Below are 20,735 nucleotides of genomic sequence, written 5' to 3' on the forward strand. Positions count from 1 at the left end.
CCCCCTGAGGCTAATGTAGAGGCAATAGCTCCTCTCCTCCTCCCAAAGCTAGTGAATAATGCCTCAGGAGTCCTAATAAGTACTTTCCTATCCGGTTTTCACTGTATCATGTTATCCAGCTGGCTTGGCTTTCCCAATGTAGAGTTTGAACACCAAAGTAGTTTATAAAAATTGTTTCTCTTTAGGTTCAAGAAGCTTCTCTAAGATTAAGAAGCAACCAACTGCATCATTGTCTTCTACTGAAGTAGAGTACAAGGTAGCTTGTTTTGTTGCATGTGAAGTAGTATGGTTAAGGAGGATTCGATGGCATATGGGAGTACACGATGAAGATCCAACAGTGCTAAGATGTAACAATATAGAAGGTTGTGGTCGCCAACCAAGTACTTCTAGTGACCATGTGGTACATCACTTCCTATTGCAGTGTTAAACCTACTTGAAAAAAATCAAACATTCAAAGCAGTAAACCTATTTGTGATTGTTAAACCTACTTAAAAAAATCAAGTATTCAAAGTAGTAAAAATTTGATCTTATGAGTGAAATGAGTATTTAAAAATAATAATAATAATTTAGGAAACGTTGCACTTATATTTCCAATGATTTCTAAATCTTTTGTTAGGACGCCCCCCACCATTCCTTACTTCGACTTCACCATTCACTTCTTGCCCTTTTACTCTTCTAGTCCCTCTGCCCCTCCTCATCCTCTTTCTCTTCCTACTGTCCCCATTACTTTGATTTCTCCATGCACTTCTTTCCCCTCCACTCTTCTAGTCCCTCTCCCCTCATCCTCTTTCTCTTTCTACTGTCCCCATTCCCTCCTATTCCTCGCACTTTCACAAATCATATCTCATTCTCAAACCTTTCTCAACACCAATCTCTTTACTCACCTTTGTTTCATCTCCAACTCTCTTCACCCTAGCCTCCTAGAAATGCCTTCATACAATGAAAACATTCAATTACTTCAAACACTTCTTTCTATTAATGCAATAAGTATATAATTGCATCAGACCTACCCGTTACGCCGCTGTGCCCCCTGTCCGCCTTTCGTCGTGCCCCCCACCTAGTCATTGCGCCCTATCCTGGCGCTTCGTCGTGCGCCAACACCTCTGACTCCATCCCTCGCCATCGACTCCCTCCCTCGCCACCAACCACCAGTGCTAGTGCCAGTGCCATCGTGGCGCCCCCCCCCCCCCCCCCCCCCCCCTTCACCATCGCCTTCGCCACCAGCGCCATCTACTCCCTCCCTCGCCAGCGCCATCGTCATCAGCCACTAGCGCCATCGACAGCCACCTGCGCCCATCCCCCCCCCGCCTATCTTTGTTCCCCCCTCCCAACTCCCCGCTCCTTGAGTGCTGCCTTGCCGGGAGGCCTGGCCCGCTATCAGGCTGCAACACCACCGCCATTGAAAACAGATCCCCCCCCCCTCCCTTCGCCATCGATACCCCCCTCCCCCCCCTTCTCCTCTAGTTGCTCCCTCCCCCTGCAGCAACTCCCCATCCAGCAGCACATCAGCGCGATAGGTAGGTTCTCCCAGAACGGATGTGCAATGGAAACCTATGGTCAGACGCCCGCGCACTCATGGAGTACCCCCCAGTTGAACACCTTGCGCGTAGTCCTCTCTGAGGAGCAGCTCTTAGCCGTCCGAGCTAAGGAGCTGGAGCTAATGGAAACAACAATTTATGGTGAGGTAGTAGGACATTCCCCAGCCAGGGCCTAGCTTCGGGACTGACTTCACTCCATGCTGCGCATCGGCACAGCGCAGATCATGGAGGCGGTCCTATTGGGCCAAGGGATCTTCATGGTCCGCCTCAGTTCGGCAGACGCAACTCGCGAGCTACTCGCCAATTCACCATATGAATCCACGAAGGGGGTTATATACATGGTCCCTTGGTACAGTGGCTTTACTCTGGAGGCGTTTGCACTCCACAACAAGTTTCTTCGGCACCCGATCACCCTTCTTTTCCCCAGCCTGGCAATTGAGTACCGCCAGTTGGTGGAAGACTTTGGGAGGCTCTTCGGCACTGTCCTTCCCGCGTCCTTCGCGGATGCAGTGACAACCGTAGGGGTCCCAAAGGTACGGGTGGCAGTGAAGGAGGTCAAGAATATCCCACAGTTCCTAGAGATTGAGGCAGGCGGGCATTCGTTTAGGCAGCAGGTCATTGTGACTGGGCAACTAGGGCAGTGTCTGCGCTGCCACGACTTTGGGCATCAGGCAGCAGTTTGTACATGTTTCGAAGCCAAGGCGGCTCCGCCCATAGGTCGAATATCCCACAGTTCCTAGAGATTGAGGCAGGCGGGCATTCCTTTAGGCAGCAGGTCATTGTGACTGGGCAACTAGGGCAGTGCCTGCGCTGCCACAACTTTGGGCATCAAGCAGCAGTTTGTACACGTTTCGAAGCCAAGGCGGCTCCGCCCATAGGTCCGCAGGTGGACGCTGACGGGTTCACACGGGTCCAGAGGCAACAGAGAGGGAGACAGCAAGGGGAGGCGCAGCCAACCCCTCAGGCCCAGCCTCGTCAGTAGGGTGATGGCGAACGAGCGGCCCCCTCTCGGCAAAGCACTCCACAGCCCCCCCCTGTCCGCCCCACCCGACAGGACCGCTCCCCCCCACTTTATCCACATGCGCCACAGACTGCCTCGCCTAAGTTCCCACAGGCCCCTCAGCCACCCCCCCCCCCCCCCCCCCCCCAAAACACCCGCCATGCATTTGTAGCCATCCCACCATATCTCGATCCTCTTCACCCCCATCACCCCCCCTACCGAGCACCCCCCCTAATCCGCACCCAGGTCAGGTGATCAGCCACATTTTACTTGCAAATATAAATATATATATATATATATATATATATATATAATTGCATCAGATGATCCTAAGTAGCTGGTCATATGGTTGTAATAATCACTCATCTCATGAAGGTAATACGAAGGAAAGCTGAAGATATAGCATTGCTTCAGTTCAACCTTGTTGATTCAAGAACTTTTGTCAACACACAGGTCAGTTTGATTCACTTTCTGGCAAACCTTGCAGTTAAATATCTGAAAACAAGAAACTTTTAGATAATCTTTAGCTGGAAAATGTGCAGTGGTGTTGACAAGAGACAATTTTCTTCAAGATCTTCATCATTACCTTTCCATCGTATATGGAACACCTTCGAAGGTCATTAGTATTAAGGGATAGCTTGTGAACTTTGGTACTGCATATGTAGCTGCAAAGCACATCTACACACATTGAGCAGAATTTACAAGAAGGAACTCACAGTCATTTAGTCTAAGTAGCGTATACAAGAAAGTAGATAATAGTCATTAAATTGGTATGTCTGGACATCTCCAAATACATTCTCCAGGTATTAACTGAAGAACCATCTGTATTTTCCCCTGTGATTAACAAGATAGCTTCTTGTATCCATCATATGGAGGTAACAAAAACCTCAACACCTCTCCAACAGGTACCAAAGAAACATGCTACTTTAGGGGCAGTTTTGCTTTCAAGAATTTCTGCAGGACTCTTGTTCTGCTACTTATATATGCTACACAAATTTCAAAGCTTGCTTGCATGATCTGTAATCCTTGGCTCAATAAGGATCACTCTAGAAATACAGCTGCAGAGAGCTGAGATGTAAACTGTAGGAAAGCTGAGCTGGTCAAATTGCATGGTTCAATAAAACACTTAATGTGTCTAGGACCAGTGATGTGCCATGTTGGATTACTGAAATTTAGCCAGACAAAGAAAGAGGCGCCATTAATTGTAAGGCTTGCAGAGTAATAACTATCTCTACTCCAGCATAGATGGTCTTTCCTCAAAGAAGACAAGTTTCAAATGATAAACTCAGGGGAGAAATATATCCCCCCCAATGCTAAAATACAAATAAGCCTTGTATAGGAATAAAAAGGCACATCAGAAATAAAATTCTACTACAAGGGCTGAGTAAACAGGCAATGCAGCATGCCAAACCATATGTGACCCAAAGTGGAAGGAGGTGCCAGAATCCCAAGTACAAGTAAAAGTATCTCTCCTTTTCATGCACTTTAAAGCCACCATGTAGTCTCTCCCATCTCCCATGGAGTGTATGAATAATCTCTGTCCAAATCCTAGGTCAAGTCTGTACACTAGAAATTTCATGTAACTCAATGGCATGATTACATTTTGCAGTCCAAATGAAGGAAGCTATAACACTAGCAATCATCTCTTATCTATGGCAATGCCCCATAATCTGCTCTATCTGCAGCAAGGGAGTCGTGCTTAAAGTGATGACTGGAAATGGGAAAGAAGTGACTCCCCTCAAAATTCTAATATCCACATCTTAGCCCTCTTCCTATGACCCAAGCTACTATCCCTCTGGAAGTGACTCCCCTCAAAATTCTAATATCCACATCTTAGCCCTCTTCCTATTCCCCAAGCTACTATCCCTCTGGTCAGTTTTATAATCTCAGACCATCTTGACGGGGTCTTCTCCAAACCTCTCATGCCTTAGGAAAGCCCCATAGGCAGTGCCCCTAAGTCTTTTCTGGGTCTACACATCTCACAGGCTACAGAAAACCTGCCATAGCCAAGATCTATGCCAACTGCAAAAATCCTATCTGAAGCTATTATTCTGCTAAATTCGACATAAAGACTTATATACCGAAGATTGGCCATAATGTTCACAAACATTCTGTGGTCCTTGTAAGATCCTATAGCGAATTTCCTCAAGGAATCATATGACTCCAAGCACCACTGTCAATAAGCCAAGGTTGCTGTGAAGATGAGACAATCGATGAAGAAGGCTCCTCCATCTCATGGATGTGAAGGAATATGGACTCGTGTGTAACAATTGGTATAGAAGTAGAGGAGGGCTCAAATGTTTTACTACCATTCTTCGTGTGCTTGGACGAAGGTGAGAGGGATATTTCTTCCAACTCTTCCTGTGGGGATGAGTACCCTTGCCATAGTGTAGGCATTAGGCTTCTTTGAGTCTGTATTAAAGCCTAAGGAAGACTTTGAATGATGATCTTTATTTTTCTTCTTGTTCTTGGTGTTGAGATAAAACACGCTTTATAGCTTATTAGCATTTTTAGACAGCCCCAAAATATGCTTAATTAAGGAAAAATATAGATTTGGTACGCCGTTTGAGAGGGTTTCAGTGGTTCCCCAAAACCCTACTTTTTTGGAACACTTTTTAACATCTATAAATAGATAGGTTGGCCACCATTCAGCCTTATCCTTTTGTGCAAGTTTCTCACTCTACCGTACAGATTTCAGCCATCAGCCATCTACTATCTATTATTCAGCCATCATCGACTGTAGCCCATCACTATCCAGTTCTAGGCGGCCTGTTTTTAGCCATCGCCTTGCTTTTTGGAGGTCTCCATTTGGCATTTAATGCCCTCCAAATTAGTTCATCCTCCAAGAAGGGACCACCAATCTTCCAAACGTGTCACATCAATAACTTGAATTTATTTTTCTCTCATTTTTTTAATTTTTTTTTAAATTACAAAAATAGGTTTCTTTTTTTCAAAAGGTACCCAATCATATTGCAAGTTGAAAAAATCATTTTCTAATGGAACCACTTAGGGACATAAGCAATCTTAAGAGAAATGTGGATTTGCATGTTCATGTATATAAAGAATATGCTATTGCAAAGTTCCCTTATAACCAATGCATCCTAGATGCAAAAAGTCATTCTCAATATTGTTTAGGGGGAAAGAAAAATATTGATATTTGGGTAGATGGTTCCTTTATCCTAGTGACCCTAGCATTAGCTAAATCTACTTTTAATTCCACTTCTTCATTGATCACTTGTGTTGGGGATGGTGAAAATGGTCTATAGATGAAGGGTTGAGGACCTACTTGATGAAAGTCTTCTCCAAAAGTCAGCAAAGAAAGATGAAGAAATGCCCTCCCTAAACAAATGCAAGTAGGTAGCAGCTGGCATAACTCTAGATTGTGATCATCTATGTCCTTTCCGACCCAGTGATGTAGCCAAAGAAAGGCAGGTTGATGAATGAATTTCATTGACTTCTAGACCACAATGTTCTCAATGTTTGGGCACCTGTTTACAGTGGTTTGATGGTGAAATAAATGTTCCCAGCAAGGTATTGAAAAAGAAAGGGGCTAAAGTCAAATAGCTTGAACAGAAATAAAACTAAGGTTGGAAAAGGAGTGACAACAAGGAAGAAGAGAAAAACACACGTGCTGTTCTCCTTGCTTTCTCCCTGGTGTATGCAGTTGTGACTGTTTGGAAAAGATGAATCAGCTCTGTCCGTGATCTAAACTCTGATATGCCATCTAATCTCCATTGTCTTCCAACTTTCTGAAAGACATGCAGGTTGGGGGGTTTATGGAGTCTCTATTCTTCTCCTTCTTTTCATCCTTTACCAATATGTTTATGATGTTCCTCCTGGTCACAAGAACTGTTGGTATAGTGTTCTTGCAGCAGTAGGTCTGCTGACAGAGTCTGAAGATACTGAAGGTTTTGGAGACAACTGAGAAGCATGCTGGTCATTATCAGTCTGGAATATCAGAGAAAAGAAGAAATGCTGCTTTTGTGTGCAGCTTGTACTGGATTACCAAAATATTCAAAGCTGTAATTCAGAATCCTAAGGCTGAAATTGGAGTGTGTACATTCTCGCTTCTACTGCTAGAGGGTTTTTGTGTCAGAGCATGTACATCAAAAAAAGGGCAGCCCTGAATACTGGAATCGAAGACGTATTTACTGGAATTCATTGGGGGGTCCATGAATTGAGAAAACCTTTGCAAACCATGGACCTTATGCATCATGCTTTTGTTGTTTGGTGTTTGAGTTATGTAGCCCAATTAGGAAGAACAGATCTGTGGACTTGAAGCACATGTAAAGTGGATGGTGGTTTACTGTTTGGAGAATGTACGATTATGGAAGCAAAAGAAAATGCATAGCATATGTGGAGTCTGCAATTTCAGTTTGGTAGTGATCATACATATCTGAAGCGTTTCCTTTTTTCACAGATTATAATTATACTTTTGGGACTGATCACTGTCATAAATGATCTCAGCAAGCTGTTGAAAATAGTCATTTTTTCAGACAGAAATCTGAAATATATGACAAGCAGGTTATGGTTGAGGACACTCAGTATTCCAGTTGATGCAATCTCATGTCCAATATGCCCAATTTTCGTTCTTTGTCTGCACAAAGCAGACCATCTTGCTGAGAAGGTTCAGATGAAAGAGACAAATTTCCTAGAGTATTTGATTTTGGCGTCATGGAATGAACTGGGACTTTTATAGAGTAGAGAAATAAAATGCAAAAAAGAAAAGATTTTGGTCCTGGAAATGAATTCTATTTGCAAGAAGTCTCATGTGCTTCCTCAATTATGCTTATAGTATATGTTCCCATCCATGTAAAGAATGTCATTGACATTGAGATGACAATGAACTGAAATATACTCTGCATGATAAAATGTTTTTTATTTTTGCAAGTAAAGTGTGGCTAATTATATTACTCAGAAGGCTGAATACAACGAAGTGCACATGCTCAACAGACTAGCTGGAGCTGATGCAAATCACAAATCCATCATGTATACAAGCCTCCCAAGGGGGTCTGGGGGGGATGGGGGCAAGAAGCCTTGGAGGCAGGGTGTATCGCCATCTGGGCTTGTCCGCCTGCACCATGAAGAACAGGTCATGGCCGCCCCAACTGCACAGAAAGTGAAAACGGAGTTCCTAACGGGCTCAAGACTTGCCCTGCACCTGGTCTCACCGGCTGCAGAGGGAGTGGATGATGGAGGTTCCAAGCTCTGCCAAAGTTACATATACTGAAAGGCACTCCCCGCCAAAAAACACCTGATAGCGTGCCTTCCAAATGTGCCATCGTGTAAGACTGCCTATGATCTCCCATACCTATGAGTGCTCTGCTGCGGGCTCCAATACTTGGCGGATGGGTAATGCCTCCAAGCCGACCATGTTCCGCACCTTCTCTTCTAGTTATATGCATTTGACAACCCACACTGAAATCCCTCCTATGCGAACAATCTTATTCCGTATCAAGGTCTAACCCTTGGATTGCATCTTGCAGGCCCCCAGAAGGAAAACATGGAGAACCACGGACAACTGGCGTGCAGAGACGCTCTTCGCAAAAGACAGGAGCACGCGGCACGCGCCCCTCCACCGGTGCGCTATGTGCCCACTCTCAAGGGATATGCAAAGAAACGCGGGCCTAAGCGGCACCGTCCTGGACGAAGCCCTAAAAATCCGCGAGCCATGAAAGTCGAAGCTCAGCGAAGCGTGCAAGCTGTGGCGACACAAGTTGCACAAATCCCCCACGAGCGCTCAAGCACCAAATGCCCAAGGGCAGGAAAGGTGGCCAGGGATAGGGAAGAGTTCAATGAATTATTTAAAGGCATTTTGAAAATGGTGGCGGCCCGAGACTATACCATCCATGTCCCGGCCGACATGTGCCCTGCCCAACCCCACGACAGTCCCGCACCAGCACCAGCCCAGTCGCCTAAGCAATCAGAGTCGCCCTGCCTAGTAGAAATCGACTAAGCCCCTATGATGCACAAGTAGCTTGATAGGTTATCAGGACATAACTTTTTGTCTTTTTGATGGGTACAACAACAACTCCCCACTTGTACAACCTCTCCTGCCTATCGTTAATGTATGCCACATCTTTGACAAGCGATCGCATGGACATTGCAATTAACCTGCACAAGACCTAGCCTCGATGAGAAAAATCGTCTCCTACATCCTGACCTCTTACAAGAGGTGACACCCCTGGCTGATTGCCAACCAGCAAAAAGCCCCCATGAGATACATCCAAGGCTGGGTACCACATGGTGGAGAATATGGCAGGCTCCTCTCCACACGAGTTGTGCCGCCTCGCAAGACCACAGGTAGTGCTTTGGAGTTTCCAAGTGCTGCTGTGGGCAACTCTTACAACCTCCATCTTGCTGCATCTCGGCCAACCAACTCCCAACAACTAGACCCCCAGGTGCCAAAAGCCAAAGGAAATACGACACCCTCCTCGGCCTCCAACTGTTCCAAAGGCGATGTCAGAAGGTCCGACAGAAGGCATCCGCGATGATATGCTCCGCCCAGTATCTGCTACGTGAAGGTGCCCAATCCATGTCTTCGTGCATCAATACATGTCTACCAATCCTGGCTGTGTACTCCAAGAATCTCTGAGGCTTCTTGGGCGATCGCAGTGGCTTGCCATAGCCACTCTCCAGGATCCCACTCCAACTCATCAAGTGGCATGCACTCCCATATCCAAAGGCACCACTCCTGAAACACCTCCCAGGGCACATAAGGGTCGAGCCGCCAAGTCTTCCCTTGGAGTCCAGGACCGCACGAATCCTCCTCCAGAGGATAGGACAACAACTCCTCATCCTACTATTCTCTGTCAAGAGCCAAACGCCCCCCCATCTTGCATGGTAAAGAAAGTCCCGTAGTGGACACCACCCACTCTACTTGCCACCTGTAAGGGGATACCTGCTAGTGAGAATCAAGCAACCCACACCTCCCTAGGCTCCACCGGATCTCAGATGGGGGGATCTAGCCACTCCTGAGGGATTGCTGAGTCAATCTCCCTCGTCCTTAGCTCAACATCTTGCTAACATCTTGATGCCTACTGCAACACCTCCTGATCCACCATCCTGTAAACCTTCCCCCATGTCGTGATAGTACGAGAAGGGCCAGCCTCCCAGCCAACCTACTAAATGTGGGATCACTCACCTATTTGTATACCGTCCTAATCTCTGACTTGGTGGTTCCAGACACTAGCTGGCAGTCTATCTCCTCCTAGCATCCTAAGGGCCTCTGAACTAGGGCCTTGAGAAGGCCCTGCCACACTTGAAGTAAACTACAGAGGAAGGAAGATCTGGGTAGTCGTAAAGATCCATCTCAAGGATGGCCTCCAACCCCCGCCAAACCAACCGCTACCAAGCCTTGGTCTACACTCCTGGAGACCCTCTTGCAAAAGGACCTTCCATGTCTGCCCACTTGGTGTGAGACCACAGACCACTAGCTTGTCCAAAAGGGCCAAGCTCTGGAACTTTGGGTCAATGATCCCAAGCCCTCCCTCAGATTGATGTTGCCAGTGGATGATGGTCGCCCACACCACCTTGGCCCAAGAGTCCCTGGAACCATTTGAGCCAACCTAGAGAAAATTCCGTACTAGGTGGTGAAGCTGAACCACACAAGACGAGGAGAAACACCAACAAGAGACGATGTACCAAGCCGTCGCTAGGAGGACCTAGTTGACCACCAAGGCTCGGCCTGCTAAAGAAATGCGGGCAGTTCTCTAGTAGGTCAGCTTCTGCCTAATAGAGTTCAGAACTGGAAGAAACTTCTAGGCAAGAGTGATGTCGAGCCCCACCTGGAACCCTAGATATCAAATGGTCTATCCCCTGCTCACCCATCTAAACTCCAGGTGGACACCCCACTCCGTGACTAGATCTGTAAGAAAACCAACAGACTTTCGCTAGTTGATTTTTGCTCTAGTGCAAAATACCTCCAGAGCTAGTCTCACTCTCTCCAACATAAGCTCATCATCCTCTACATAAAGAGCGTTATCATTTGCATACTCTGAGTTTAGCAGCTCAATCTCCTCCCTCATCGGAAGTCCCAGGCCACATAGCCCGCTCACTCGTGAGCAAAGGAAATAGGACATCACGTCCAAAAAGATTAGGAACAAATATGGGGCAAGAGGGCAGCCTTGCCGGACAGATCTCTCTAGCCGAAACTCCTCCCCTCTCCTGCTACCAATGAGAACCCTGCTAGTGGCCGATCTGTAAAGTGCCGGAACCCTACAGATCCATGATTGGGCCATGCATTATTCTGGTGTACTTATGATTGTACATGAGAAATATCAGCCTGTGCTTATTAAAAATAATGTACATGGTCGTTTTGTGGTGATTGAAGTCTTATTTGAATGAGAAATCTTATGGTTACTTCGCCTCTATGCTCCAAATGACCCTTTATCCCACCAGGATCTTTGGAATACTTTGCAGACCTCCTTGTCACTTGGCAGACGGGGTTTTTTGATGGGGGATTTTAATATATGTGATGCTCCTTCACAATCCACATCAGAGCATTCGGTGATGGATGCTCCGGAACGCCGTACGTGGAATGCATTTGCTCTTGCCATACTCAAGCAAGATCTCTGGTCATGGCTACACCCTTCTTCTACAGGGTTTACTTTTCATTCTGTGGAGTATACTACTACATCGTCGCGGTTAAACCGCATGTACATCATGCAGGATGATGCTTTTCTTCCTGAGATGTTGGAAATGAAAGTGTTGCAGCAATATGCCTTATCGGACCATTTTCCTCTAGAGCTAGAGATGATTGCACAACCCATTGCACCTTTTAAGCAATTTCTGGATAGACTTCCTTTGCGTTTCAACTCGTCTTATTTGAAGCATTCAATCTTTCAGGGTATATGAAGCAATTGATTCATAGATTTTTATTGGATTTCTCTTCTGAGGGCAATGCTTCTTTCGAACGATTGCTTTTTAATGTGCAGCGGGTTGTTCGGCAGTATGGGATCCATCACGCCTCCCTTTGTCGGCGGCGTCGTCAAGCAGCGGAGGAATTACTGGCTTTGGTTCATTCCCTACTGGTGGAGGCTCCAGATGATGCATTTTTGCTGCCATTGGCTATGCGCTTGGCTGATCTTATTAAAGAGTTTCAGTTGAAATCTTATCAACAGGCCAAATTGCAAAAGTTGACTGAGAATTTACAAGATAGTTCTTGTCAGACTCATAAGTTCTTTCGAGCTCTCCATGCATCCCCTGCTCGAGAGAATATGACTAGACTCCAAGATGCAGACCGTCAAATGGTCACTGATCCTCAGACTATTGTGAATATGTGCAGGATATATTTTCTAGACCTTCTTGGTTCTTCTTCTCCATCTTCTGACCAAATTACTCATGCCCGCTCAGTTTTCTATGATTTGGTCTGCAATCAGGTTCCGCTTGACATGCATACTACATTGGAGACAAATATTCGTGAGGAGGAGGTTATGGATGTTTTGTTACACTTGCCCAAGGATAAAAGTCCCGGTTGGGATGGTCTCACCAATGAATTCTTTGAGGTCTTTGCTATCCGCTTGGTGAAACCATTGACGGCTATGTTTCAGCAGGTTTGGGAAACGGGGTTCATGCCTTCCTCATGGAAAGGACTTATCAAACTGCTTCCAAAAGTTCCTTCACCGTCTATGTTGAAACAATGGCATTCGATTTCTTTGATGGGTTCTATGTATAAAATCTTTTCCAAAGTGATGGTGAATCAGCTCCACAAGCATCTTCCCGCCATTATGCATCCTCTTCAATATGGTTTCATCAAGGGCCGAAACATTTTGCATAGTGTCTTAAATGTGCAAATGGCTATTGACTATGCAAGGCACTCTCATTAGGAGGTGATATTGATCCAATTGGACCTGGAAAAGGCTTTTGATTATTTAGACTCGTCTTTCATTGCACAACTTATGTCTACTATGGGCTTTGGCACTCGGATGTCTCGTTTGATCTACACCATTAGTGCTGCGGCTTCTTTGCGAGTTATGCTGAATGGTGGTGTTACTAAGCCATTTGTCCTTGCACGCTCTGTGAGACAGGGTTGCCCTTTGAGTCCTCTCTTTTTTTCCCTTGCGACTCATCCGGTTCTTTCGATGTTATCTCATATGGTAGCTTCTACTCAGTTGGCAGGATTATCTCTTCCTTTTGGACAACACTTCATTAGTCAATCCTTGGTTGATGACAGCTTTATGATTTTGCGTGCGGACAAGGATAATCTTTGCAAAGCACTAGATGTTTGGACTCTCTTTGGTCATGCTTCTGGTCTTCATATCAATGCTTTGAAATCATCCATTCTCAGTTGCACGGAGTCAGATTTGCAATCATTGGACTGGCAAGGAATGGTTGTTCTCGGTGGTTCCATTGTCAGGCATCTTGGGTACCCTTTGGGTGTTGATATTCAGCCCAGCCAACTACTAAAGTGGATTTCACAGAAACTGGCAGCTAAATTTATGTATTGGAAGTCACAGGCTTGGCCCTTCCATGTTCGCCTCAAAGTGGCTCAGACAATTATGTTGCCAATGCTCACATATTTCTTGCCATTGCTACCTTGGACTACTACTACATTGAATGCTCTTACTCAGTACATTCATTTCATGTTATGGAAGGACTCCTTGCATGCAAGCATTTCATGGATTTCTTGGTTGCATGCATGTACCCCCAAACGCATGGGTGGTGGGGCTATTTTGGATGCCGAAACTCATATGCTAGCACTCCATTGGTCTCTTTTTCGTGCCATGTGCTTGGATCATCACCCGTGGGTCTTTATAGCCCGTTATTTTCTTAAGGATCACAGGCTTGTGCATGGTAATACCCGAATTCGGAGCTCCTGGTGGCATGTTCTCAATGCAGACTCTCGGTTTTCTAGTCCTTCATCATCCCTGCTTGCTCATTTGGTATGTTCCTGGAAATTGGTTCTCAAGAAGGCTCAGTGGCATCCACCGGAGGACCGCATAGCTGCTAACTCTTTTCAACTGGAATTGTTGGTAACCTCGAGATTACTTTCTTGGGAAGGTAAACATGAACTCAGACCAAAATTCAACCGCATGGCACGCTTGGGCTTGACTTCAGTTGTAGATGCCACCCTTGCCAGTCGTAATGTGTTGATCTCCTTTCGTACAGCCAGGAGGCTTTTCAGGATCCGTCGTGGATACCATGATTTATGGGGACAGCTTTTGATGGCGCTCCAAAATAGACAACCCTTTCCTGCCCTTGCTTTGGATCGTCCCTGGCAAGATTGGGACCTTGTAGGCCGCCTGAATTTGGAAAAGGCCTCAGCTAACCAAGTGTATCATCTTCTGATTAAAGATCATTAATGGCTGGTTACGAAAGCTAATACTGTATGGGGATTGCGTAAATCTCAGTCATGGTAAAGGTAACTGTGATGGAGGGCTGGTTGAACAAGACACCGTTCAAATGCAAGGTCTTTCTTTGGAGGGTGATGATTGGTGGTCTTCCTCTTGCTTCAGCCCTTTCCAAGCGTCAAATCTCCAACAACAATTGTTTCTTTTGCATTACCAATCTAGAATCGGCCCGTCATCGATTTATTTCTTGCCCTCTCGCTAAGAAAATCTGGTCACTCTTGTCAGCGGTTTGTCGAGGGGTGGTTGGCTTCGCACTAAGCCCTTTTGATTGGGTTTTTGTGCGGTCCAAATTCCCCACACTGGCACAGGCGCATATGAAGATCTTGTTTCACTTTCTTAGATACTGGGGCTGTTGGCACAATTGGACCATTCGGAATGCTTTTCTTTTTGATTCAACCGCTAATATACAGGGACATATTTCTAGGCTTAAAGGTCTCTTGCATTGGCAGATAGATCTCATTCGGCACTTTGACTTACTCCCTCAGGAGGACTTACTTCCCTGGCATATGGCAATTTCCTCTGCATCTTTGCCATGACTTTTGTAACTCTTTTGTTGTTTAGTACTTTATAAATATAACATCCATTACGAAAAAAAAAAGAGAGAGAGGAGAAGAAAAAGAAGAAAAAAAAGAAGAGCGCGAGGGAGGATCTTCACTTGGATGTTGCATGGTTGATATGCTGTGGTCCTCACAGATGTACTTGGGCTGATTTGGGCTTTACACTCGCTGAGTATACACCTATTTGTATTAGGTCTTGCTAGTGTTGTGTACACTTTGCCCTATTACACAGGGGGTGTGCTGGCTTACTGACGGATTCATTTGACATGCTTGGGTGTTTGCTCAATGTCTGTATGATTATCTTTTGTTGATTTATGCCCGCTTGATGTCGGTTATGCTTTGACAGTCAGTGGTTGACTTGGTGCATTCATTTTGCCTACAGCTTGCTCTCATTGTACCTTGCTATAATTTATTATAGCAAGCAGTTGTGCATGGAATGATGTGGAATTTTCATGCTGAATCATCCTAATTTTATGTCCTTTTGATGGTACTTGGTGGGAAACATCATTAGCTATCCATTCGTGGTCACTTTGCCTTGGTTTTGGTGGTATTTTGGCTCTTTATAGCCGAAAACAGCAAGTAGTTTTGAACTGTCTGCACTGTTTTGGACTACAGTATGGCATCTTCTTCCACTAACAGTGCTATCTTCAACATCATTAAGCTTGATGGTACAAATTATGCTTATTGGAAGAGCCAGGTTTGGCAAGTATTGGTGCAGAAATTGCACATAAAGCCACTAAGGATGCATGGCGAGTAGCTTGAAACTATGATTGATGACGAATGGGATGAGCTTGATGAGTTATGCAAGTCCATCCTCATCTTATCTCTCACTGAACAGGTGCATTACAATGTGGTTGAGGAAGCACACAGTGCTTAGAAGCCTTAAGAGAAAATCAAGAATCTCTATGACAAGAATAGTCCAACAAGTCAAATGTATTGGTTGAAGCAACTTATGGACCTACGCATGAAGGAGAATATGAAGATGTCTGCTCATTTGAGCCAGTTCCATGCTATTCTCAAGAACTTGACTTCGCAGGGCATTACATTCAATGATGAGGTCACTCCATTGTTTTTTGCTTGGGACTCTGAGTAAGTCATGGGATGTATTCCGCACTATCTTATGTGCTCCTGCTACTATTTTGAACTTGCTTGAAGATGTCTGCTCATTTGAGTCAGTTCCATGCTATTCTCAAGAACTTGACTTCGCAGGGCATTACATTCAATGATGAGGTCACTCCATTGTTTTTTGCTTGGGACTCTGAGTGAGTCATGGGATGTATTCCGCACTGTCTTATGTGCTCCTGCTACTATTTTAAACTTACTTGATGTAGAGAGTGCTCTTCTGCAGGAAGAGATCAATCATAAGAACTTGGATGCCTCTGGTGTGTCGCATGCTTTGACTGTTAGAGGTAGAGGTGGTAATGGAAAGAATGACCATGGGAATAGCCGTGGCAGAGACTCGCAGAAGTCTAGGTCTAAGTCGAGCAACAAGTCTCGTGGGAGAAATGCTAATGTGACATGCCATCATTGCGGCAAGAAGGGTCACATACACCCACAGTGTCATGAGTCGTGCAATGAGAAGCGCAAAGAGAAGGGGAAAGACAAAGTAAAAGAAAAGTCCTCTGATCGCAACATGGTACCTATGAAATCTAGTATGAAAATAGAGGAAATAAATGTCATGCAAACTAATGACTCCGATGGGGAGTACATACTTGTAGGTAGTTCTTGTGATGCTACGCCGTTTACCGAGATTCACTCTATGTATGCACAGTACTGGCTTTTGGATTCTAGTGCTTCATTTCATGTTACACCATGCTGTGAGTGGTTTCACTCCTACCACACTGTCTTTGGTTCAATTCGCTTGGGTGATGATAGATCACTTGCTATTGTTGGCATTAGGAATGTACAGCTGCAGTTCTCTATTGGCAGTACTTTTCTATTACAGGATGTACATCATGTACCTACACTTGCAGTCTTACGTGTGTAGGGCACCTTGATGATGTTGGATTTTATGTTTCATTTGGGGATTTTGCCTCGAAGATCACCCGTGGCAAACTTGTGGTTGCTAGAGATGCCAATGTTGGCAGCCTCTATTCTCTTATAGTTGACGGATCCTCTATTGATCATGTTTTGTCAGTGGGTTCTATCCCACATATATCTCTTTGGCATGCCCGTGTGGGTTATATGTCTTTAAAGGGAATGAAAATGCTTTCTGGTTTGCAGTACTTACCACCCCTTGACTATGCATGCTTTGATTCATGTGAGCATTTTCTTTATGGCCGACAGACTAGGAATACGCATAAGTCCGGTAGGACACGCATGAGTGAGCCCCTAACATTGGTACATTCGGATGTGTGTGGGCCCATGCCTATTAGTCTATGGGTGGTGCAAGGTATTTTGTGATGTTCATTGGTGACTTTTTGCGTAAATTTTGGGCTTATCCCATTAAGCTTAAGTCAGATGTCTTGGTTGTGTTTTAGAGATGGCTTTTTTTTTCGAATAAAATGCGGCTGATTATATTACTCAAAAAAACTAATTACAACGGAGTGCTCATGCTCAACACACTAGTTGGAGCTGATGCAAAGTCACAAATACATCATGAATACAAGCCTCTCAAGGCAGTCTGGGCGGAATGGGGGCAAGAAGCCATGGAGAGGGGGTGTATCGCCATCTGGGGCTGCCTGCCTGCATCACAAAAAACAAGTCTTAGCCACCCCAGGTATGCATGAAATGACTACGGAGTTCCTGACGAGCCTTGGACTCGCCCTACACCTGATCCCAACGGCCACGGAGAGAGTGGATGATGGAGGTCCAGAGCTCTGCTAAGGTCGCCTATGCTGAAAGTCTCTCTCCGCCGAAAGTCTCTTGACACCACGCTTTCCAGATATGCCATCTAGTAACACTCCCTATGATCTCCCATATGTCGAAGCGGTCTGCTGTGGACTCCAATACCCGACGGATAGGTAGCGTCTCCAAGCCGATCACTCCACATGACCCTTCCTTGATGATGAATATCATGTCCTGCATCCCAGCCTCAAACAGAATGTGTTGGCCTTGGCTAACTACCTACCAAAAGAAAGCTCCCCGTGAGATATAACCAAGGCTAGGTGCTATACGGCGAAGGATGCGGCATGCTCCTCTCCACACGAGCTGCGCCTCCTCACATGACGAAAGGCAGTGTTTTGGGTTTTCCACAGACTGCTGTGTGCAGCACTTACAACCTCCCTCCTACATCTGGGCTAGCCAACTTTCCACCGCCAAGCCTCCATGTGCCACTAGCCATAAGAAGTACGATACCTCCTCGGCCTCCAGCCATCCCATACGCGGCGCCAAAAGGTCCATCGGAACGGCTCTATGATGCTATGCTCCGCCCAGTGCTTGCTACGTGACGACGCCTAATCCATGTCCTCCGGCATATGTACGTGTCTGCCAATCCTAGCAGTGTATTTTACGAACCTCAATGGCTTCTTGGCGACTGCTGTGGCCGGCCATAGCCACTCTCCTAGATCCCATTCCAGCTCATCAAGTGGTTTGCCCTCCCAGATCCAAAGGCGCCACTCCCTGAGCTCCTTCCAAAAAACATAGGGGCCCAGTCGCCATGTCTTCCCCTGAAGGCCCACCACCCGAATCATCCTCCACAAAAGGGCAACTAATCCCTCATCTTGCTGCCCTCTGTCAAGGGCGCCCCCTCCTAAATAGTGAAGAAAGTCCCCTGCGGGGCGACGCCCACTCTACCTGCCACTTGTAGGGGGATGCTTGCTGGTGAGAACCTAGTGGCCCATACCCATTCCAAAGGTATTGCTACATCTATCTCCCTTCACCTCAACTCCATTCCTCTCCAGTAGCCTGATACGCGCTGCAGCACCTCCTCGTTCGCCATCCTGTATACCTCCTGTCATGTCCTGATGGTATAAGCCGGGCCGGCTTCCCAACTAGTCCACTGAATGTGGGGGCACTCGCCACGCTGTGCCCCTTCCCGATCTTTGACTTGGGCGTTCTAGATCACCGGCTGACGGTCTATCTCCTCCTGGCCTCTTGGGGGGCTCTAGATCAGGGCCTTACGGAGGCCCTGCCACACGTTGAGTAAGCTGCGTAGGAAAGGTGATCTGGGGGGGTTGATCTTGGCTGACATGAAGATCCATCTCAAGGACGGCCTCCACTCACCACCAAGCCTCGGTCTACAATCTTGAAGACCCTCCTACAGTAGGACCTTCCAGGTCTATCTTCCCGGTGTGAGGCCGCATACAACTAGCTTGCCCAAGAGGGCCATATTCTGAAACTCTTAGTCTATGATCCCGAGACCTCCCTCTGACCGATGTCGTATAATGGTCGCCCACGCAACCTTGGCCCGCGAATCCCTGGAGCCGTCGGACACAAACCAAAGGAAGTTCCACACAAAGTGGCGAAGCGGCACTATGCAAGACGAGGAGAAACACCAACACGAGGCGATGTACCACGCCGTCGCTCGGAGGACCTAGTTAACCACTAGGGCTCAGCCGGCTAGTGAGAGACGAGCCGTGCTCCAATAGGTCACCTTCCTCCAAATAAAATTGAGGACTGGAAGAAACTGCTGGGCAAGAGTGATGTCGAGTCCCACCTGGAATCCTAGGTACAGGACGGTCTGCCCTCCACTCACCCATCTAAATCCAAGGTGAATGCCCCACTCTGTGCTAGAGTCCGGGTCCGTGAGAAAACCCCAACCGACTTTCGCCAGTTGATTTTCGCTCCCGCTGTGGATCAGAACACCTCAAGAGCCAGCCTCACTCTCTCCAACATCAACTCATCGTCCTCTATGTAGAGTGTTGTATCGTTTGCACACTCTGAGTCTAGCAACTCCGTCTCCTCTCTCACTGGAAGTCGGAGGCTGCATAAACCGCTCACACGGGACCTGAGGAAGTGAGACATCACCTCTTGCAAAGAGTAGGAATAGGTACAGGGCTAGGGGGCAGCCCTGCCGGACCGATCTCTCTAACCGAAACTCCTCCCCATGACTACCACCTATGAGAACCCTACGGGTGGCCGATCCATAAAGTGCGGAGACCCTATGAATCCAAGCCTATAGGAAACCCAACCTCGTCATGGTGCCCTCTAGGAAATCCCAGTCCCTGTTATAAGCTTTCTCGAAATCCAAGAGAAGTACGGCTAGTCTCTGCCCACTATGCTGAGCCCACTCTGTCGCCTCAAAGAAGGTAAATACATTGTTCAAGATGCTCCTATCCTGGACAAAGCCTGTCCATGTGTCATGGATGATGTCTAGCAACACGGGGCGTAGTCACCTACCAATCATCTTTGCCAATGCCTTATAGGCCACTGACAATAAGGTAATTGGTCTCCACTAGGAAGGCTCCAATCGATCTGGAGGCTTGCTGAAAGGTTCCTGGCATCTGTCCTGAAGTGAAAATCTCCTAGAAGGCCATCAGTAGTAGGGGGTCCTTCACCACTTCCTAGTAGGTAGTAAAGAAGGCCTTGGAGAAGCCATCCTCCCCCGGGCATTTCTGCCCGTCCTGTGTATGGAAAGCCTCTTCTAGTTCCTTCTCTATGAAGAGGGCTAGGAGGAAGCGTCCCATCTCCTCTATGACGAGGGACAGGATGTGATCCTAGACTTGCTGCCTACATCGCTGTCCTCTAGCTGAGACTCTCCTGCTAGAAAAGGCGACCGTAGTAGTCAGTGGCAATCTCCATCACCCCGTCTGGGCTAGAGAGAGTCCTCCCATACTAATCTCGGAGGCTGCGTATCTGCTCTCTTGAGGTGCAAGGTTGGTGCACCTGGAAGAACTCCTTGCATATCGTATCCCCCTTCCGCGCCCAAAAAGCTGCTGAGGTGTGGAAAGAGAACTCTGAGCGCCTGTCCTCTAGGCCCCCAATTGCTACTCACGCTCGCACCTCTTGTACATGGAGGGTGGGATCCCCAGGTGCCTCCTGTAGTAATCGCTACGTGGCTGCAAGGTCTTGCCGGAGTGCTCTCTCCTCTTTCCAGCTTTGCTGCCTGGCTTGTATGGCTGCCTCTTGGCAGATTCTACTCGATTCGGCTAGGAGCTCTGCAACCTTCTCTGCGATCCGATTCCTCCTACCCCATTCCCTAGTCCAAAGCTGCTCTATCTGTCTCGTCACCTCTTGCCTCCTATAGATCGAGTCAAGGATCCGACAAGATCGTGTGTCTAGGGTAGATGTTGGGGGGTCTAGTGTCAAGAGAACAGGTAGTGATCGGACAACGTGGTGCCCACCAACTGCCCTATCTGGCCTCCACGAGAGCCTCCCCACTCTCCGACATAAAATCTGTCCAACCGCT

At 46.8% G+C, this 20,735-nt stretch overlaps 1 protein-coding gene across 1 annotated transcript in view; it reads right to left on the reverse strand.

Annotated features, from left to right (window-relative positions):
• LOC148011273 (uncharacterized) overlaps positions 1–20,735 on the reverse strand; it is a 297,099-nt gene that overhangs the window by 70,978 nt on the left and 205,386 nt on the right. Inside the window, exon 18 of the mRNA XM_087670938.1 lies at positions 3,125–3,203. Within this exon, the coding sequence (XP_087527064.1) occupies positions 3,125–3,203 (79 nt within the window). The remainder of the gene's footprint in view (positions 1–3,124; positions 3,204–20,735) is intronic.

This window comes from Lygodium microphyllum, chromosome 28 (genome assembly GCF_053477565.2).
Source record: "Lygodium microphyllum isolate KBCC chromosome 28, Lygodium_microphyllum_v1.1.10, whole genome shotgun sequence".
Taxonomy (NCBI): Eukaryota; Viridiplantae; Streptophyta; class Polypodiopsida; order Schizaeales; family Lygodiaceae; genus Lygodium; species Lygodium microphyllum.